The following is a 21,552-nucleotide window of genomic DNA, read 5'->3' as shown; positions in this document are numbered from 1 at the left end:
AAAGAAAGAAAGAAAGAAAGAAAGAAAGAAAGAAAGAAAGAAAGAAAGAAAGAAAGAAAGAAAGAAAGAAAGAAAGAAAGAAAGAAAAGAAAAGAAAGAAAAGAAAGAAAGAAAGAGGTGATGAAATCTCTGAGAGCTCTATAAGAAAGAAAGAAAGAAGAAAGAAAGAAAGAAAGAAAGAAAGAAAGAAAGAAAGAAAGAAAGAAAAGAAAGAAAGAAAGAGGTGATGAAATCTCTGAGAGCTCTATAGAATGGGCTCTCTGGGGGCTAGCGAAACGGCGACAGGTGAAGATGCTTGCGGCCAAGCCTGACAGAGTGCCGTGCCCAGGACTCACATGGAGTAAGACAGACTCCCACTAGTTGTCTTTTGACAACCACCCATCCACCCTCCCTCCCGCTAAATACTTGAAGAAATGTATTTTTTTTTTTAAAAAGGAGGAGTTGTCTAGAGGATACTAAATGGCTGAAAAGGAGACCTGCTGCTGCCAAGGGTTGCTCTCACTCTCTCTTCCTTTCACATGGGCTCTCACTATGTAGTCCTGATTGGCCTGGAACTTACTTTGTAGAAGGGTTGTATTTGAATTCACAGAGATCCTCCTGCCTCTACTTCTGGAGTGCTGGGATTAAACACATGTGCAACCACCACGACAGACTAAGCTTTCTTTCTTAGGCTCTGTTCCCAAATATACCAGACCCCCTCATCCCCCTCACTCTGCCCCCAGTCAGAATTAGCGCTCCTTCAAAGACTGCCTGTGTTCTCTCTACCCGTCACTATAGATGAAAACCACTAACCCTTCTACCACAGGTCAATTCTGTTTCTGTTTCTTCTAACTCCTTCTCTATGAATTAGGACCACTTTTGTTTTGTTTTGTTTTTTTGAGACAGGGTTTCTCTGTATAGCCCTGGCTGTCCTGGAACTCACTTTGTAGACCAGGCTGTCCTGGAACTCAGAAATCCTCCTGCCTCTGCCTCCCCAGTGCTGGGATTAAAGGCATGCGCGACCACGCCTGGCATGAATTAGGACCACTTCTGTTTAACCTCAACCTCCAACACTGGCCTCTTTCTGCATCTCTCTCCCAGGGATACTACTCAAAACCTTTATAAAATCAAAGCCCACCCCCAGAGACCATGTAGTGCCTAGGGCATGGAACAGCATCAGTCATACCCTGAAAGTTTGAGCTGAAGAATAGACCTGTCTGGGACAGCCTGCCACAAAGCTGTGCCCACATCCAATTTCATCTTTATCACCAAGGTGCTAGTTTCCTACAACATATGCACCATATGACATGCACAGACCTACACAGAAATGTAAGCTAAGAGAAGACAGAGTTTGGGAGAGTGAATTCTTAGCAGGCTCTTAACTGGTGACCAGCTCTTTTCTCCACTGACCTGCCCACTATAACACACTATACCTAGCTTAATATCAAATACCTATCCAGGCCGGGCGTGGTGGCGCACGCCTTTAATCCCAGCACTCGGGAGGCAGAGGCAGGCGGATTTCTGAGTTCGAGGCCAGCCTGGTCTACAAAGTGAGCTCCAGGACAGCCAGGGCTATACAGAGAAACCCTGTCTCGAAAAACCAAAAAAAAAAAAAAAAAAAAAAAAAAAAAAAAAAAAAAAAAAAAAAAAAAAATACCTATCCAGGAAAGAAGAGTTCCTTATTCAGGAGGGTAAGAAAATTCCTGGTATTTCTTTCTAAGGCTTTCTAAGAGAAATGATCCTGACCAGACGTCTCTCCCACATAGTGTGTATTTGTGGTTGTAACTGGGTGGTAGGGAGGAAGGAATGTAACAGGCCCTTAGCGACTCATTAAGGTTTCTCCCCTTATCCGAGGAGTCCCTGGTGGCGTGAACATGGTGCCAAGTGGATTAGCTGGCGCCTTTGCCCTACCTAGAGACAGCAACAGGGCCCTGGGGTACAGTGGGGTGTGCCTGCTTGCGTTAGCTCTTTCAAAGCCCTGGGGCTCTCAGACTAACCCCCAGAAACAGTCAGAGTCAAGGTCTACAAAAATATATGGATTTATTTATTTTTTTTATCCAAAAGTGAGCCTGGGTGGGACATTGAGTGAGAAAGGAGGGCTGGAAACCAGAGAGGGCTTGGGAGTTGCCCAGACCCTCCCTGAGGTTGAGACCATGTTGGGAAGGAGGGGGGGGTGTGCAGGTTTGGCTGATGTTAGGAGGTGAGCCCTGCAGAAGGGTAATGCTAGAATGCTTTGAGCTGCTGACAGCAGAAGGAACCACCTTGCATGACAGCCTGTAGAGAGACAGAAACAGATGTTGCCAGGCCCAAGTCGAGAGTACAAACAGACATTATTAGGACCCCTTTGGCGCCCACTCTAAGACGGGGATTGCAAACTGAAGAAAACACAGGGAGACCAAACAAATAAGACAAGCCAATTGGACATCAAGAAATGATCAACAAGCAGGAGACTGAAGAAATGGGGACTGTTTCAGATGAATGTTGGCTCTTGGTAGCCAGACATTGTTGTCTTTTTTTTTTTTTTTTTTTTTTTTTCTTGAGAAGTTAGAATACTGAATATTTTGTGGTTCTATCTGGAGTTCGATGCTGGTAACTAACTCATAGTTTGAAGAAGAAAAGAAGTGTTCTGAGAGCCAAAGACACATCTGGAGCTCTCAGTTGTTTTCTGTGTGTGCCATGGGGTGAAGTGAACTTCTCCAGCTTGGCTGCTGGCAGGAGGCCTAAGATGTCCTGGGCTTCTCAAATGACGGCTAGAATCTCAAACTCACTCTCCTCAAGGTGACGTTGTTCTCAGGGTCCTCTGCAAAGGACCCAGAATCTGGGACAGAAGAGCTCCATAATACTATAATGTCATCTAGCCCTCTCACTCTAGACCCTGCCTGGTCTAACCTCAAGCCTTCCTTTACTAGGTTAGACCCTTGCTCTTGACCATTCTTCTGTTCCCAGTCTATACCTACCTCCAAGTCTTCGGGAGAAAGTAAGACATCTCCTTTGCATAGCCCAACAGGGCGCCATGGTCCATTTCATGCCTGCTGGATTCCACGGCTTCAAGTGACTCCCCTCCCAGAAGAGGAGGATGGGGGGATGGTTTAGAAAATGGAATGAGGTTAGATGTGGCCATTCGTTGTTAAAAAGTCCAGAGAATCCAGAGCCAACCAGTCCAGCTGGCAGCTGCTGACCCCAAGGCAAGAGGCCAAGGAGCCCAGCGCCTCCCTGGATGGCAGGTGGTAAAGCCTACCCCAGACAGGCCTGGGCCCAAGGCCAGGGTCAGTGGAATGTGTCTGACCCAGACTGGAAGCTGTGCTTCAGGAGGCTTGGGGTCAGGGGAGGAGCCTCTGGCGCTGGAGAGGGTCCGAGAGGATCAGGTTCCGAGGGATAGGGTGGTATCGTGGAAGGTCTCAGCTCTGAGGGGGTGGCCCCTATCTCCACTGTCCCAACACTGGCTGGACAGTGGACTACAGCGAGTGTAGTATTCTGGAGACCAGGTGGTGGTCCAGACATATCAGAAGAGATGCATGGTAGTCTCTGGTGGGGGCAAGGAAGGTCTGGGAGCCAAGCTGGACCAGCTGTGTGACTTGGGGGTCCCAGCCTGGCCTGTAAGAGGCCCATCACTTGCCGCAGCTCCCGGCTCAGCTGAGACACTTCCTGATTGAGACGGGAGATCTGTTGAAAACATAGCAAAATGTCTCATGGATGCCTTAGCAGTAACCAGGTCACCCCTCATCCCCCACGCTACAGTTTACAAAATTCTTCAACCACTGTCGGCTCACAGCCACCTGGGAAGAAGAAAGAGTAGGAGCTATAATAGCCTATGAGTACCCCAATTTATTTCCAAAAAGTTATTTGCAGCAGTGGACACTGCTGTCCCTATGTCCCTACTCCCTGGCTTTTTATGTATTTAATGTGTGTGTGTGTGTGTGTGTGTGCACTTGAGTGCAGGTCTTCTTTTTGGCCAGAAGTCAACATTGGATAACTTCCTTTTATTCTCTATGGTTTTGTTTGTTTGTTTGGTTTGGTTTTTGTTTGTTTGTTTGTTTGTTTGTTTTAAGACAGAGCCTCACTGGATGGTGGTGGCACACCCTTTTAATCCCAGAGGCTGGTGGATCTTTGTGAATTTGAGGCCAGCCTGGTTCAGAGTTCCAGGGTGGGGGTGGGGGGTGGGGGGGACTGAGACAGAGTCCCTCACTGAACTTGGAGCTCACCAGCCACCTAGACTAGCTGACCGACATGTGTCCATGTGTCTGTCCAAATCCCTTCCCCATCACCAGTGTTACAAACATGTAGCACTATGCCTGGATTTCAGTGTGCACTAGGGGTCAGAACTCAGGCCCTAACGCCTGTGTGGCAGGCACTTTACCAATTAAGCCATCTCCCTGAGACTGTCTCAGATAGCTCAGGCTGGTCTCAAACTTGCCATGTAGGCAAGAATGGTCCTGAATTCTTAATCCTCCACTGCCTCTATCCCTGGAGTTTTGGGGTTACAGGCATGAGCCACTACACTTGGCTCTCTCTCTTGTATGAAATATAGAATAAAAAATGCTCAGTCACAGCTTTGTTCTTAGCCTGTCACCCAAGTATCTTCATGAGTGATTTTTAGTGAGTACGGAATCCATTGAGAAACTTGTTAAAATGCAGAGTTCTTGGCCCCACCTGAGACATTCCAAACTGACAGAAGCCAGGGAACTTGTAGTTTAAAGGGTAGTGTACTGATAACAAACCCGGGTATGGGAATCACTGGCCTGGAGCTGAGGGAAGCCTGAGGCCAGAAGCAGAAGGAGAATTTACCAGTAACTTTGAATGGGAGAGAGCTCTAGGCCCTGCTCTGGCCCAGATGCTGCCTCTCTGGGCTGCAGGCTGTTTATCAGAACAGAGGGAAGGTGACTCCCAGGGGTTGAGTGTGGTAGCTGTGTGGCGACAGACAGTACTGAGATCCCTTGGGGAAGAAGTAGAGGCGGTGCCTAGCCTAGTCTAAGTATATAGAATATGGTCTCTTCCTGGCCAGAATTCAGCCATAAGGGCATAGGCTCTCTAAGCCTAAAAGTACACACACACCACATTTCCCAAGACTGGGTAAAGGTAAAAAGAGAAAGGACTTAAGCTTTGTGCACCAGACTTGTACTTGGTTGGATGGTTCTAGGCTGTAAATGGAGACCCAGTCGTAGGAGGGGGGAGGTGTTAAGTGAATACTCAAGATGCAGCCGGACCCGGACCTGATGTGTGTGCACTCTTTATTTTATTTTATTTTATTTTATTTTATTTTATTTTATTTTATTTGGTTTTTCGAGACAGGGTTTCTCTGTGTAGCTCTGGCTGTCCTGGAACTCACTTTATAGACCAGGCTGGCCTTGAACTCAGAAATCCGCCTGCCTCTGCCTCCCGAGTGCTGGGATTAAAGGCCTGTGCCACCACGCCTGGCTGTGTGTGCACTCTTATCCTTACACTTCTGGGAAGGACATACTATTTTTCTATCATCTGTCTGTCTATCTGTCTGTCTGTCTGTCTTCTCTTGAGACAGGGTTTCTCTGCCTAGCCCTCTACCTGTCCTGAAACTCTGTAGACCTTGGACTCAGACATTGTCAGCCTCTGCCTCTGCCTCCAGAGTGCTGGGATTGTTTGTTTGTTTGTTTGTTTGTTTGTTTGTTTTGTTTTTCAAGACAGGGTTTCTCTGTGTAGCCCTGGCTGTCCTGGAACTCACTCTGTAGACCAGGCTGGCCTCAAACTCAGAAATCCACCTGCCTCTGCCTCCCAAGTGCTGGGACTAAAGGTGTGCGCCATCACCACCCATGCACTGACAGATTATTTTTCTAACTTTTAGGTGAGTTAAGAGAAGCCCAGCATAGCTGTGGGACTTGCCCAGAGTAATTTAGCTAGTGTGACTAACAGAACTCAGGACTCTGGCTAGCTCTAGAACATGACATGCTCTTCTCAGACCCCAAGACAATATTTCCCGGGATTGGAGGGGAAGAGCCAAGCCAAATTTACCTCTTGGTTCAGCCTGCAGACCTTTTCCTTCACCTCCTCTGCTGCCTCTGTGGCCAGTTCCCGGCTGAGCCTGGGGCCTGCGGGCAGAATGGGGTGAGGAGGTAAGGATGAGTCCATGGAGCGTGAATCCCCAAGTCCCCACACTTCTCTGTTGCCTGGCAAGCAGAAGGCAAGGAATAGAATGCTCTTGGTCCTTCGGAGAGGAGGGGTAGCCGACACTAGAGGCTGGGTTTGTGGCCCTGTGACTCCCCAACCTCTGCTCTTCCTCCATGCCTGCTACTCTCCAGTTCTAGGCAGAGCTTGTTGGCATTCAAACACAGTGTCTCTTCTGTGCATGCCTTTAGATCTTTGAACAGTTGCTCCATTTACCAAAGTGCCACGATCTCCTGTCCTTTTTAATTACGCTTATTTATTTACAGCTGTATACAGGTGTGTCTCACGGTGCCAGGACAACTTTCAGAAATCAGATCTTTCATTCCATCATACAGGTTCTAGGGATCACACTCAATCAGGCTTTACCATTGGACCATGTCAGTGTCTCCTTGCAGTCCGTTTAAGAAGTAGCCAACCAGTCCTACCACAGTCTTGCTCTCCTTCCTCCCTGTTGTAGAACTCGCCGCAGAATTCTAGAATTGTTTATCTGTGTGCACAGGTATTGCTGATCCCACCCCTAGCTCCCCCGGATAAAATGTTGGCAGGATCTGAATTGTTTGTATGTTACTTTTGGCATGATCTAGTTTAACTGTGTACTCCTAGGATGGCAGAGAACACATGTGATATGGAGTGAATGGGTAGATGGATGGATGGGTATGTGACAAGGTAGATGGATTGATGGGGACAGGTGGATAGACATGTAAGTGGATGGATGGATGGATGGATGGATGGATGGATGGATGGATGGATAAATGGGTAGACATAGAAGTGGTTGTGATTTGAAGTCACTGTGGTTACTTACCTGAAGGGGGAGCCTGTGAGCGAGTTCTGGTGGGCTCTGGCCTCTTGCTGAAGCGGAATGTAGGAGCCTCAGCTGTGTTACTGGAGTCTTCAATGCCATCCACGATCCTGAGGGTAGAGGAGTGTTCCTCAGCACCATAGGGAGGATGCGGGGCCAGAATAGAGTAGGCAGAGGGTCAATGAGGGCAGCAGAGGCAAGAAACTGGGGAAGAATAGTGGTCAAAGCAGAATGGGATTTGCAAGCTGTGATTGGAAAGGCAGGGTTGGCAAATGGGGCAGAGACAGTAAGGAGCACTGGTTGGAACGCTGGGAATGGAGCCCAAAGAAGGTTCTGGAAGCCAGCAGGGATATGGGAAAGGCAAGGGAGGCTGGCATCTCACCGGGGACTGAGGTCCGGAGGTCCAAATGTTCCCAGTGGGGGAATGAGGAGCTGGGGGGGCTTCCAGGCAGCAGAGCCCCTGGGGGGGCCGTGCGGGGAGGGACTCTGACCCCGGCCAGCCAGGGCAGGGGAAGGAGTTGGGGACAGGGAAGGAGAGGAGACAAGGGCTGAGAATGGGGGCAGCTCCTCGCCCAAAAGGCTGACCAGGGACCCCCGAGGTCGTGCTGGACTGAGGTTGGGCAGCAGGTGGGGCCGACGGGGCTTGGAACCAGCCCCAGGCTCCATGCCACCCTCGGTTTCTGTGATGGATGGCAGAGTCTTGTCTGAGGAGGAACCAAGAGTGTCGGAGCGTGCCTGTGAGAAGAGGGAGGAGCATCAGTTGTTACTGGAAAGTAGATGCAGGACCCTTCACTGGGATGCGACCCTCAGCACCGAACGCAATCCCGATCGATCCCTGGTCCCTTTTCGCTGTGGCAGAGGAGCTAAGGAAAGCTGCCCCGCCACCCAACCTCTCCACAGAACAATCCCACCCCACCCAGAAATGCAGATTACCTGGGAGAGCCGAGGAGACCGTGAGAAGCGGCCGAGGCCCTGTGGAGACAGTGGGGATTCAAGCTGTCTCCTATCTCTCCACTCCTCTGATACAGCCCCTCCTCTAGCGAACAGTGTTAAGAGATTGAGTACATGAGACCACCAACTCCACCTCATAGGAATTCAGAATAACAAACTGAGCCCCAGAGTAGCAAAAGACAAAGACCTAAGGTCATCACATCACATCAGCCTAAAACAGAGTGGGAACCGCTGGGACAATAGCAGGGGAAAGGAACTTTGATGGTGGTGGTGGTGGTGGTGGGGTGTTGCATCACTTCAGAAAGAGACCTAAAAGAAGAAGGGGTCGTTCATAAAGATAAGACAAGGCTAAGAGGTACCAGGCAATAGTAGAAGGCTATGAGAGATTGGCCAGGGGCTGGCTTGGTGAGGCCCAAGTGGAGTGGAGTGGGAAGATAGTATATATGAAGCAATAGAAGGAGAGGTAGTTGGAGTTAGAGGTGATGTTTTTAGGGAGGAGAGAGCTGAAAGAGGATAGCTGTTCTGAAGGAAGGTGGGGGTGGCAGCCATATATCGTCTACATACATTGTTTTCAGAACCTTGGCGCAGGTTGAAGGTTAGGTCCCGGGGTAGGCCAGCCCGGAAGGCAGCCGCATATTCCGGATACAGCCGCAGGACCTCAGCCAGCCCTCGGCTGCTCAGCTGCTGCAGGCCACAGTAAGTCAGAGCTTTCACATCGGCGCTGGTCTTCAGCACACAGCTGGGGCCTGCCCCTGACCCAGGCTCCTGTCCCAACTCAGGGATGTCTGCCCCAATCAAGTCCCCCTTCCCTGTGGGTAGAGCAAAGGGACAGTCAACTGGGATGAAGGGAATATCGGTAGGAGATGGTCCATACATCTGAGAGATGATGGTCAGAGTACTTAAGGATGGTTGAAGGAGTTAGGCATTGGAAGAGGGAATCAGGGGACTTGTAAGAGGCCTATGGAGAGTGGCAGGTGAGGCTGTTCAGTAGCTAGTGGAAGGTGTCTAGAGTGCTGGAGAAACGACCAATAGAATTGGGTGATCAATAAAGAATGGTCAGAGGGGTCAGTTGAACAGTAAAGGCCAACAGGTTTTAGAGTCGTTTGGGGACAGGTCAATGGAACTGGAAGATGATGCAATAGAAAAGAAGGAGTTGGAGTGAATGACAGCCGCTGATGGAGGGCCCGTGGGTTAAAGGGTGGCCAAAGAGTTAGGGCAGAGCGGGAGGAAGGGCCTAGGGGGAACTGAAAGGATTGAGGAAGACTACTAGGTAGGCATTCTAGGTACTAGTTAGAGGTCTCCCACCCCCAGAACCCCAGGCTGTCCCCCAAGGCCTCCGGAGAAGATCTTAGGATGGACAGTGTGAGGTGGTGGTGGGGGGGTTCTCACCCAGGATGGCCAGCACCATGTTGTCCCGGAGCACCTCAAGCGAGCCAGAGCAGACGTAGTAGTGTGCCTGGAGGGCATCCCCACGGCGTAACAGGTACTCCCCAGGAGCACAGAAGGAGGTCTTGATGTGCAAGGAGAGGGCCCGCAGGCAGCCCCTGCTAGCTGCTCCAAACAGAGGCAGCTGCAGGATCTCCCTGTTCAGGTGCATAGCAATGTCAGCTCGCAGCTCGTCCGGGAAGTCACGCAGTAACTGTCAGAAGAGCCAGAGGTTACTCTGACCATCCCCTTGCCAGTCACTGCTCAAGTCTACAAATGAGTTGGGCTGTCCCCAAGGCAAGGGTGCCAACTTGCCCTCTCTTTGAAATTACCCACTGGACCTTAGGGAGACTCCTTGCCTAGCCTCAATTTCCCTTACTATGTTGATCACCAAATCTAACTGCTGGGCAGAGACCAAGTCTTCCCTCTGGGTACCGCACGTAGCTGCACACACTGAGCAGCTCATAGATTCTGATGGCTCAATTCTATACAGTCAGGAGTCATCCGTGGTGGGTCAGACCTCAACTGGGAATTGGCAAAGTAGCAATCAATCACCTTTGTTCCTGTGTTTCTGGGGGCTTTAGAACCTCTTTTTTTTTTTTCCTCACCTCTGGGCCTCAGTATCCCTATCTGTAAAATGCAGGCTCATGCTAGGTCTTGAATGTTACCAGAGCTCTATACATTTCCCTCATAAAACCACAGAGCCCCTCGGCAACTGTCTTGTTGTTCCCCCTGGGCCCCTGGAATGGACTCCCTCCCAGTTTTGCTCCCTCATTTCTAGCATTCCTTCCTCATTCCTTCCCCAGCCTCCTTGAATAGCCAATCCCCTCACTCACTTCTCACGTCTACATCTCCCCACCTGCCGCATCATGGTAACCAGACCCCCTCTTCCCCACCACTCATGCCTGAAAGCCCTAACATCGGGTTCACGTGCGTATCTACAACTAACTACCTGATGGACAATGCAGCTCCTGATGGCTCAGCCCTGGACACTCCCCTTCATCCCTAGGCTCAGTCTTCCTCCTAGGTGCCTTCATCTCATCCCTTGACCCCAAGCCAGACCAGGGTAGCACTGTGAGCTGCTCTCTTGCAACCAACTAGAACTTGCCTGCTCTTGTGGATCATTTCCTGGCAAATGCTTCCCATCTGCTTCCTCCTCCACCCTCTTTGCCGCACTCCTTCTTAGAGATCTGACAGGATAAAACTGCAAACTCAAGGCTATCTGCTCTTGGGGCTGCAGCTGCTGAGCCCCAACTCTGGCACTGCAACCCTCCCAGCACAGCCTCCCCTCTCTGGAGCTCACTTTGCTACTATCCTTGAGCTCGTTTGCTCTACTTTACCAGCACTCAGGAACCTAGTTTCTTCTTCTTCTTCTTCTTCTTCTTCTTCTTTTTTTTTTTTTTTGGCCTGGAATGGTCTTATGGTAGACTGATTCTCTTGACCCTCTTCCTTGTCCCCTCTGCCATCTTTCTTGTCCCCTCTGGGCTCAGACACAATGAGGGCCCTACTTCAGGAACTCACTCCTGCATGGTTCCAGTCATTACGCGTTTCTCTATACTGGGCTCCCTCTCCCACTTTTCTTGGGGTCTCCTTTAGGGCCGAGGCTGCCTATAATCATCTCTAGCCACTGCCCCATTCTCCACTGGGATCAGTACATAAGAGCGAGCAGAGAAGGGTGACTTGACCCACTCTAGTACTGGGGGGAAACGGTGAAGCCTACCACAACGGAGAAACTGAGGCCCAGAGAAGGCAAGGTGTCCACTCAAGTCCAGACTCAAGCATTCTGCTTCCTTTCAACCTCCATGTTCAAGCACCAAAAAGAGGGATTTGGATTTGGCTGGGTGTATGTCCTTGCTGAGAGCCCTGTGCCTCCTTACACCCCGGTTGCCTCTGTTCCATGCCTGGAGAGGCATTAGCCCTTTCCTACTGCACCGCCACCTTGGCAGAAGCCCCTGCTCAGCGCTACCTCGTTGGCATCGATGCCGCTGTTGACTGCCCACGTCGTCTGGAAGTACTCGAGCATGCGCTGCTTGAGTGGGCGGGGCAGACGATGCACTCGGATGAAGTCCTTGAGATCCTTCATGCGGCTGTGGTAGAGCGAGCGTCGGGAGTACATGCGCTGGATGATGGCTGTGACATTCCCAAACACCACTGCGTGCATCAGCGCTACAGAGGTGGCAACCCAGAGGATCAGAGGCGCTCACCGCACATTTGCTCCTTGTGCTCCCCGAATCACCCTGCCTTGGATAGGGGCGTCTCAGAGGTTCTGGGGGAGCACAGGAGAGCTAGCACAGGAGCCCGCTAGCTTTCCTGTGAGTACAACTAGCAATCGAAGCAGGGGGAAGTAGGTGGCAATCCTTAGATGGGGCACACCCATACTCCTCTCTCATCACCCGCTTGGCCATGACCTTGGGTATTTTTACTCCTTGAAAGAGATCACAGCTGTTGATGGGCACAGTCATGGGCAGCGAATATGAATGAACACGTGACTGTGTGGACTTGGGTGGGCACCTTCCTTTCTCTGAGCCTTATCTCCCTATGCACAAGCCCGGATTCACAGGCTCCCCGCAAATAGTGGGTCTGGCCTCACCGCCTATGAGCATCGTGCAGATGGAGAAGATCTTCTCAGCGTCTGTGTTGGCACACACGTTTCCGAAGCCTACACTGGTGAGGCTGCTCAGCGTGAAGTACAGCGCAGCGATGTAGGCACTGCGCCGAGATGGTCCACCTGCCGAGCCGTTGACATAAGGCTCCTCCAACCGCTTGCCCAGCTCATGCAACCAACCTGTGATGAGGGCGAGGGAAGAAATCATGGCTACACAAGCACTAGAGAACCCATTTCCCTGATCCGCCTATTTGGCCTTGGATACATATTTACAGAGGAGAAGGGCAGTTTGTAGCGCCTGAGACAGTAAGTGTGCTGAGCAGCTGTGACTGGGCCTGGAGGCCAGGAACTGCCTACTGTTGACTCCAAGGCTACCCACTCCATACACTGTTGACCACAGGGTCAGTGTCTATTATGTTTTAAAATTATTATTACAGATTTACTTATTTTATTTTTAACATGTATGAGTGCTTGCAAATGTGTTATGTATGGACCCAAGTAGACACAGGGAATGGGTCAGTGTCTACTACTTTTTAAAATTTTTATTATAGATTTATTTATTTTATTTTTTTACTGTGTACGAGTGTTAGTCAACATGTTATGTATTTGTACCGTGTGTGTGTGTGTGTGTGTGTGTGTATGTGTGTGTCCATCCATCCGTCCATCTGCCTGTCTGTCTGTCTGTCACTTGCACAGGTCAGAAGAGGGCAGTAGATCCCCTGTGAGCTACCTATCATAAGGGTGTTGGTCAACAAGTGCTCTTAACCCCTGAGCCCATTGTAGGAGTCATGGAGAGAGGAAGGTAGGTTAGACTGGACAGGGTGGTAGAGCTGGAGGGACCATGCCAGATCCAAGTGGTGCGTCGGTGTGGGCTGACGGAGTGGGAGGTGTCAAGAACAGCGCCTAGGATCTGACCTACTTTCCAAGGAGACACTGAGGGCCTGGGTCTGCCTCCTCCTTGACAGTGGCTCCATTAACCGTGTCTAAGGAGGACTTGATGATGGCATCGAGCTGACGGACTATAAGCTCTTTCTAAATAAGCCTTTACACATGCTGCTTTTCCTGTCCAAAATACCCTCTCTCTATCAATGACTTTCTCCTATCACTGATCTTGGTCTCGTTCCCAGCTAGGCTGAAAGTTGCCCCCTAGGCAGAGCCCTTGTCTCCAAACCAGTGTCTCCACACTTGATCTCCACAGGGCATCTTATTAGATGGCTGGAGGACTATGGGATGAGGAAGTGTCGAGTGCCAGTAGCATCCGTTTGGGGATAGGAGAGGTTGAGAGGTAGCAACCAGGGGAAAAAGTCTGGGGCTGGTGGCTCACCAATGTCCCAGAGCAGCGGGTCATTGGCCTCCATCTCCCGGCGCCCGATGACGTACCAGACGCAGGCCATCCAGTGAGCAAGGAGGGCAAAGACAGACATGAGCAGCGTGAGCACCACTGCGCTGCACTGTGAGTACCGCTCTAACTTCTGCAGCAGCCGCAGCAGCCGCAGGAGCCGCACGGTTTTCAGCAGATGTACCAGCGAGGTCTGCAGGAGGGCAGCGGGGAAGGCTGTTAGCAGGCACACTTCCCAGAGCTCTCACACAGCCCCACCCCCATCGAGGCCCTTCCCCCTAGACACCCTGGAGCCAGAGGAAGCTGCAAAGAAGGAAAAAACAAAATAAAACAAAACAAAAAACTATCCCTGCTGTCCTGAGAAAGTGACTTTAAAATGCATCAGGAGAGAATAATTAACTTAGCCACTGAGGACTTCTTTTGCATTGTTCCACCACTATGCCAGGCATTTATAGTCCTCATTAAAATAAGCAAAACAATCTTCCAAGTCTTTGGGCCAGTTATCATCCCGGACCCTGGTTTGCTGATGAATGAACCGCATAGGGCTCACAGACACAAGTGACTTGCTCCAAGGTCAGAGACCAGGGAAATAACAGAGCTGTAACTCAGACTCAAGATGAAGGGCACCAAAGTCCATTTGGGACTAAGCTGCCTCCTAGCATTAGTAGGTGATACAGGTGCAAGCCCCCGTCAGAGCTGGCAGAGAGCAGGTGAACTGAATGGATGATCTATGGAAGATCCCTGCTGTCCTAGAAACCATTAAGCAGGCGTCAGAAAGTGTACCGAATGGAATGGGGTCAAATAAGGGGCCTGAGAACTACCAAAGGTTACAGGCTTTTCTGCTTGTAGGTCAGCCACAGGTGAGAAGGAAGGCAGGGCTGGGGGACACTTGCTGTGAGCTAGAGGTTGATGGAGCCCTGGTGTCTAGCCAGGGTCCTGTAAGTTGGTTCTGCTATGGGGAAAGGGATGCAAGGATCAAACCCAGGACCTTATACATTCTACACGTCTGTCTGTCTTTCTCCATATCTCCAAATGTTCTGGTTTTGTTCTAATTATTAACACTTCAATTAAGCCTTCTAATAAATATGCCAAACAAGGAGTAGCCATACTCCTTACACACACAGACACACAGACACACACACACACACACAGCTTGTCAGCTAGAGCTATAGACGCTAGGGCTTGATATGAAGGCCCTCACCGCACTGGCATTACACTGCTCCAGAACCACCTCGCGACGGGGCTAGAAAGGAGGAGGCCCTGGCTCCCCAACACAGATCTTCTCTAAGGCAACTAAACACACCAACCTTCAGGCTGCACCTTTAAGGATCCTTCTCTCATTGTCCTTTGGCCCGAATGCTGTGGGGAGCATGGCTCCTTTAACATGTCTGCTCCTCTATTTCTGTTCTAGCCCTCTCAGGCTTCCAATGTTTCTCCTCATCTCCCCTAAGCCATACATTTGGAGATCCTGCTTATCCGGGAAGCAGGTTGTATATGGGAAAGAATACGAGACTGGGAGTCTGGAGACCTAGTTCTGACAGAGCTATCAGAGCAACATTTAAAAAGAGATGGAAGAACTGTTGCTGAAGGATTCCACATGTGCGAAAGTACAGTAGTGATCTGTAATGTACTCCCGAAGGCAAGAGAGGAGAGGGGACATCCTCTCCCCATCCTGAGAGGAGGGGCTGGTGGCTTTCTGCAGCACACCTCTCCTGCAGCACAGCTGTCTGCTTGGCTGACTATCTCGTGGGATCTCGTGGGCATAGAGGCATGGATACAAGCCCAAGGACAGGTAGTCTTCTCTGAATGGCTAGGATCTCAGGGCAGACTTACACACACACACACACACACACACACACACACACACGCACGTGTGTAGGAGCATGCACACACATGTGCACAACCAGGAGAAGGGGCCCACAGCCCGTTGGCGGCTAGTTAAATCCGGCTTCGTGTAGGTGGTTTCCTGCTATAGCTGAGTGCGGCAGGGAGAGCACACAGGAATACTGGTCTCCACCTCACCTCCCCCACCATGGCGAGGGGGCTTGGGGACACAGGGCAACACTGCCTCACCTTGGACTAGAAAAGTCTGTCTGTCTGGCCTCCATACCGACCACTCTGGGCATTTCTGGGCAGTCCCAAATGAAGACAAGGGTGTAGGTACACTCCCCAGCCTCTGACTCCCTGGCTGCCTTACTACACTCTTTCTCTGGAGTCTCATCCTTTGCTAGCCAAATCCTGTTCATTCTTGGAGTCCTGGCTCTGTTCCCACCTCCCCCAGGAACAGTTCCTTCCCAGACCACCCCAGCTCCTGCCCAGCTGGGATGATGCTTCTGCCCGCAGGTGCTGGCCTGATTTCAGAATGTTTTTGCATACACTGGTGTTCCAGTCCAGATCTCCAAGGCCAGCCCAGACCCTGTGCAGCATTGACCATGCCGCGACTAGCGTCTCCCATTCAGTGATTCTGTGTCTAATGTCCCCCCTCTATCATTCCTGCCTGTCTCACCAATCTGTGGGGGGCTCTGAGGGCCAGTTCCTTGTCTCTTTCTACCACTGACCAGACCCCATATAGTGTTTGCAGACAGCTAAATGCTCATCAGTTGTTTGTGAAATAAAAAAAAAATGTGAAAAGTACCACTCAGCTGGCGGTATACCAATGCCGCCTTGGTAGCCATAGTTAGCATTCGGTTCTCTCAGCTTCCCTCAAAGACTGTGAGCTGAGTTCTCCAAGAGCATAGACCCTTTGGGTTCCTTCCCAGTGCCTGGCTCAGGGATATGCCCATGGCAGGGTCTAAGGAACACCTATCTGCATATGAATTGATAGGTCTGTAACTGGGTTTGTGGATGCTCCTCTCATGGGAGAGACTGGGTTGGAGTTCCGATGCTAGGATATATGGTGGGATGGAGGGGTGTCACTCACCACAGTGATGTTGAAGACATACAGCAGATCAAAGGGCAAAGCAGCAATGAGGTCCACGAAGAACCAGGTGGCCAGATAGTGGAGGCCAATGGACCGAGGAGCCGAAATTACCTGGCCAGACTGGGACACGTAGGTGGTGCGAAAGTTCAAGATGATGTCTGAGGAATGCAAGAGACGGTTGCTAGGGACCATAGCCTGAACTCTCAGGTCTGGTAGCTAATGAATGGGGCAAGCTAGGAGGCCCAGAATGGAGGAGGAGGCAAACTGAAGAAAGCTGAGACTCTTGGATGATCTATAGGAAGGAAAGGCCACAAGGCTGAGGCTGCAGGGCACTGGGTACTACAGGAGTTACAGGGTCTGGGTGGTAAGCCTCCCCCCCCCCCCCCCGAGAGCATACTCACTCCTCACTAGGTCCCTAGAGCTCAGAACTACAAAGAGAAGACTATTTAAGCTAAGGAAGGGCCCGGCAGACCCAGAATGGAGGGAGGCTTCCCCCCAGCCCACCCTCCAGGTTGGTAGAGCAGAGAGTCTAACCCAGGATGAAGAGCATTTCCACAGCGATGTCACTGACAAGGGTGTGTCGGGAAGTGATGGGGGTGTCATCATCACCCGCGAAGCAGACGTTGTAGGGGACCGTGACCGCGACGTAGAATGTGGCGAGGAGGATGAGACCATCCCAGACAGCCTTGGGGATGCTGTAGTGGAGGAGGAGGCAGCGGGAGCCCCCCACGGAGGCCACCTTGTACTCGGGCACTGATGGTTTTGGCTCAAACACGTTCTAAAGGGAGAGGGGTAGTGGTTGGGGACACTTAGGGGAAATAAAAGTTGAGGCTGAGGAGGGAAGGGAGAGTCTGGGGATAGGGAAAGGGGGAAGGTTGGTATTGCAAGGGTAGCCAGAAAGGAAATGGAAGATATGGGGGTTGGGGGCTGTGAATTCTCAGGTCAGCATCTGTACCATGCTAGAGCTCAGGTTTCTTTTTGTAGCTTTTCCCTCTGACACCTTTTCTTCTTTTCCCTTTCTTATGCTGGGGGCCTAACCCAGAGGCTGTGTTTTGAGGCAGGCACTCTATCACTCAATTAAATCTCCACAAAACACCCTCAGGTGGCTTCTAAAGAAATCGTGCTTTATCAGCAGCATTTACATGGACTGACCCTCGCCCTACTTGAAGATCGGCTGATGACAGTCACACAAGCCGAAGAAGGCTCAAAACTTCTTTGTAGTGCTTTCTAAGTTCTAGGGACCTAGTGAGGGATGAGCATGCCCTCACAGGGAGGAAGTTAGCTCTGCTGACCCAATTCCTATGGCCTATAACAGACTAGAGAAGCAGATGGGGGACTCATCACCTGGTTTGGTCAGGAACCTTGGGGGTGGCACACAGGGTGGGATGCTAGGTCCACAATAGGGGCTTTCTTCCTAGGACCACAGCAGCTTGTGAGTTCATCCCTCATGATACAACCTTTACCCTGGGAGGGGGGCCGGGAAGGGGAGATCGGGAGGATTACTGCTAGAGCCCCACCCCCTGTGACATCACCAGAGCAATGTCAATCACCTACCGAAGAAGGGATTGATAGGGGGCACTGTCAATCACCTACTGAAGAAAAGGAGGGATTGGTAGGGGGCACACATGATGAAGCAGAAAGTAGTATGGAAATGGGCAGGTAGAGGAGAGAGCCCACAGAAGGAGACTGAACCAACAGGGAAGTAAGGCTGGAGGATATGGGAATCTCTGTCGGGGATGGAACTCACACTGTTGGCCTTCACACTGCCCTGGCCCCGGCGACCAAAGTGGCCAGTCAACCGGTGTAGGACAGTCCGGTTCTGCCTCTTCGTGGACCTAAGTCTTGAGCTAGTTCCTCTCCTCCCAAGAGAGTTTTCTATGGGGGGGGGGAATAAAGTGGATGGAGATAAGTTGGAGTGTATCCTAAGAGCCCAGTCCACTGTGACCCAGACCTGTAGTTACCGTGATTATTGTCTCCATGGATTCCTGGTGAGCCAAGTCCTGGGCCTCCACTCTGAGAGATGTCCTTGAAGGAAAATAGGAAAAGCACAACCTCCCCCATCTCATTCTTGATGGGCATCATGTCCAGAAGACACCAGAAGGCTGAACCTGGGGAGTGGGGGTGGGGAGAGAGAGAGAGAGAGAGAGAGAGAGAGAGAGAGAGAGAGAGAGAGAGAGAGAGAGAGAAGGGCAGAGGTGCATGAGCATCTCCGTGCAGGCCTTTGGTCCTCCTAGGCTTCTCAGATTAGTCAGTGGTTTTGGTGAAGGTTTAGAGCTGGGAGACACCCCCCACCCCAGAGAACTGTCATCTGGTCCCTTCACTTTTCAAATGGAGAGACCAAGGCCCAGAAAGGATCTACATGGCAATTTGTAGCCATGGAAGGATAAGCCCCTCAGCTTCTCTGTGCCTAGCAGACTCTGCTGGGTGAAGCCTGGGATTTGGGCAGATGTCAGGCAAAGCCAGGTCAGGCTCTTTACCATCCTTTCGGTAAAAGCAGATTTCAGTTCGGTGTTCTTGGTGGCCCTCCAGGGCTTTTTGCAACCGTTGCAGGGCTGGTTCACTGGTCTCTGGGCCATAGAGGAACCGACAGCTACAGGTTTTCTGCATGACCTCGGTGCGGCCGTAGCCTGTGAGCTCACAGAAGCCGTCAGAGCAGTAGACGATGGGAAAACCCCGTGGGCCCTGTGCATTGGCCAGAAGGAAGTTGCTGTCTACAGGAGGGAGAAGCCAAGGTCAGGGCCAAGCCAAGAAGGGAGCTAACCTCGACATGAACAACAGTTCCCTCAGGTCATGGATAGAGCCCAGAGACCTAGAAGCTTCCGGGTGGTTCCTAATCTCCCTCTGAGATGTTCTGAAATGAGCACAAGGTATACAACAAGGGTGGCCCAGAGTCCATGAAGGGCTAGAGAAGGAACCCCAATGAGGCCGTGTGGTTCATGCTCCTATCTTCAAGCCGGAGAAGTGTCACTGCAGAAAGCAACTAAGAATGGCAAGGGCAGGGACTCCAGCACTCACTTCTACTACCTACATAATGTGGCTTAAGGCCTCAGCTTTCTTATCTGCAAAGTGGGACACAATGTGCCTTTCACTCCTGGATGTGGGTTGTATCAGGTTACTTGGGAAGGAGGGCCTGCTGGCACTTAGAAGATTCCCCGCCCCCCACCCCCAATTCACTCAATTTTGGAAGCACATCCTTGGATACTACCCCGGCATCCTCTTTTAATGAGCAAGGACAAAGATTCTGATGATGTCACACTCTCTTATTGTTAAACCAAAAGGCAGAAAAATGTCCAAACTCATAAATGTGCTTAAAGTAAGGGAAAGACTGTGGGAGACACATCCCTCTTTCTTGCCTTCCAGGAAATGCCGAGTTTTTGATATATTTTTTAAGGAGTTTCAAAGGATCTGTTCCTTATGCTCAGAGTCAAACTGCATAAGACATTGAGGTGTGAGCTGCAGCCACCCCAGCACCAGAACCTGAGTTGGCTCCCTCTAGCTTCAGTGGATTAGAGGTTTTGGGGGTGGAGGGACACGCAGAGATAGGTTTAGTTGATGAGGTAGGAGGCACAAACAGTCCAAGGACCCTAGGAGAGGGTACTGTCAGGGAATGGGGTGTCTGATCAGGACACTGAGGGTTCCTAGGAAGCACTGGGTCCTGGGCACAGCCTACTTCTTTCATCCCAGGGCCCGTTGCCTCGGTGATTGGCGCTATGGAAACAAGGGAGGTTGGGGGGGGGTAGGGCCCTGGCGGCTCGGTTTCCGCCCTCGGCTACCGCTCCCCCACCCTCCAAATGCCGGCCAGGGTTTCGAAAAGGGACAAAGGAAGACCTAGGGGTTCCAGAGTTGGGAGAGGGAATGGCGGGAGAAGAGGAGGGAAGGAGCTGTGCGGCTGTCCAGGGTGCTGAACTTCGGAACCCAGCTCAGGTGGGCTAGCAGGGAGTTTTCTCGTTCTCAAGTACTTGCCCCCGCTTTGCCTCACCCACCTCACACAAAGATATCTCATGATTTGGGGGCGCGTGACCTTAATGCGGTTAGGTCTTGCCGAAGTCTGTTCTCTCTCTTTTCTGGGGCAGAGGCAGCTGCAGTCACCAGAGCACTTTGTCCCATCTCCACACCACAGACACCTCTATACACACTCCCAGATCAGCTCTGCCCTGGTGTGGGTGGCTCCCAAGGCCCCTCCTCCGTCTTGTGGCACAAAGAGCCGCTTTTGCCTTGAGTCACACCCCCTAACCTTCCCCTCCACCCTCGGCGCTCCATGTCTTGATCTCCACTCTCAAAGGCTCTGCACCCCGTTTCTTTGCCACGGTTTTAGGAGATCCAACACTCCATTCTCTCTCCTCTGATCTCACCACATCCAGATACCCACCCTGTCCCAAGGAGACTTGACCCAGCCTCGGCCCAACTCACGCGTGCCGTCAAAGCGGGTGGCGATGGTGTCCAGAAAGGTGTTTTGCGGGGCCAGCAACCCCTTCATGACCGGCATGGCCCCGGGTACGGATTCGAGGCGTTGCGCGGGCTGCGTTCAGCGCGGCCTGGCCGGAGGGGGCGCGCTACCGGCGGGGCCGGGGCGCCCCATGCGCCGGCCTGCCTCCTCCCCTCCTCTCGCCGCCGCTGCCTGTGTGCTCTGAACCTGTTAGTTCTAAGCTCTGCTCCGCAGCACTTCGGGAGCCGCCACCCCCACCCCGCCCCACCTCCCCACGGGTCAGGTTTTCCCCGGAGGGCTCGGCTCGCGCCCACCACGTGGCTCCGCACCGGGAGGGGCCGCCAGAGACACCCGCAGCCCTCCTCTGTGGCCCTCCTCCCAGAGGGGAGCGGCCCACGCGTGTCTCTTGGGGAGAGACTCGGAGACACGCCCACCATCCAGGCTTGAAGTGATGAAGTGGGACTGGAACGGTAGCCACGCCCTTCTTTCAGGGTGATCACGCCCCTACGCGTGGTTCCCTGGCTGCTCCGGTAGCTCCACCCCACGGGTTTCCCCGCGCGGCCCACGCTGCGACTGGTGTCTGGTTGACAGTGCCTCCTGCTGGAATTGGGATATTTCTTTCTTTCTTTCTTTCTTTCTTTCTTTCTTTCTTTCTTTCTTTCTTTCTTTCTTTCTTTCTTTCTTTCTTTCTTTCTTTCTCTCTTTCTTTCTTTCTTTCTCTCTCTCTCTTTCTTTCTTTCTTTCTTTCTTTCTTTTTTTTAAAAGGTTTCATTTATTTATTTTTGCATTTGTGTGTGTGTGTGTGTGTACATTTCTATTCCAGTAGTGCAGGTATGGAGGTCAGAGGCCAGCTTTCTGAAGTCGGTTCTCTCACTTTGTGGGTCCCTAGGATGGAACTCAGTTCTTCAGTCTTGACAGCAAGATCTTTGTCCACTGAGCCATCTTGCTGGCCCTGCTGTCTCTACTTTAGGAT

At 51.5% G+C, this 21,552-nt stretch overlaps 1 protein-coding gene across 2 annotated transcripts; it reads right to left on the bottom strand.

Annotated features, from left to right (window-relative positions):
* Positions 1–2,060: 2,060 nt before the first annotated feature.
* On the bottom strand, positions 2,061–20,821 carry Kcnh4 (potassium voltage-gated channel subfamily H member 4). Of its 2 annotated transcripts, XR_015044956.1 has the most exons (17): positions 20,564–20,821; positions 18,631–18,864; positions 18,115–18,261; positions 17,901–18,028; positions 16,688–16,931; positions 16,154–16,311; positions 13,219–13,426; positions 11,880–12,074; positions 11,256–11,455; positions 9,254–9,503; positions 8,429–8,673; positions 7,847–7,885; positions 7,296–7,648; positions 6,917–7,023; positions 5,962–6,038; positions 2,937–3,642; positions 2,061–2,253 (listed from the first exon to the last, which is right to left on the bottom strand). XR_015044956.1 is itself a non-coding variant. In XM_085829562.1 (16 exons), the coding sequence occupies exons 1-16, from the start codon at positions 20,637–20,639 to the stop codon at positions 3,247–3,249; spliced, it is 3,057 nt and encodes a 1,018-aa protein (XP_085685688.1). In that variant the 5' UTR covers positions 20,640–20,821; the 3' UTR covers positions 2,061–3,246. The 2 variants fall into 2 exon arrangements, 1 of the variants encoding a protein (XP_085685688.1); XM_085829562.1 differs by having other exon boundaries at positions 2,061–3,642.
* Between the last annotated feature and the right edge of the window lie 731 nt (positions 20,822–21,552).

This window comes from Mus caroli, unplaced genomic scaffold (assembly GCF_978045245.1).
Source record: "Mus caroli unplaced genomic scaffold, Mus_caroli_1 scaffold_13, whole genome shotgun sequence".
NCBI classification, from domain to species: domain Eukaryota; kingdom Metazoa; phylum Chordata; class Mammalia; order Rodentia; family Muridae; genus Mus; species Mus caroli.
This window is presented reverse-complemented; position numbering and strand designations above follow the sequence as displayed.

Excerpts from the sequence above, each read along its gene's own strand:
- Kcnh4 (XM_085829562.1), bottom strand. The coding sequence starts at position 20,639 with ATGCCGGTCATGAAGGGGTTGCTGGCCCCGCAAAACACCTTTCTGGAC. Across the intron at positions 7,649-7,846 it reads GGTCTCCTCGGCTCTCCCAG|GCACGCTCCGACACTCTTGG; the intron begins GTAATCTGCATT and ends CTCTTCTCACAG. Across the intron at positions 3,643-5,961 it reads TCTGCAGGCTGAACCAAGAG|ATCTCCCGTCTCAATCAGGA; the intron begins GTAAATTTGGCT and ends TGTTTTCAACAG.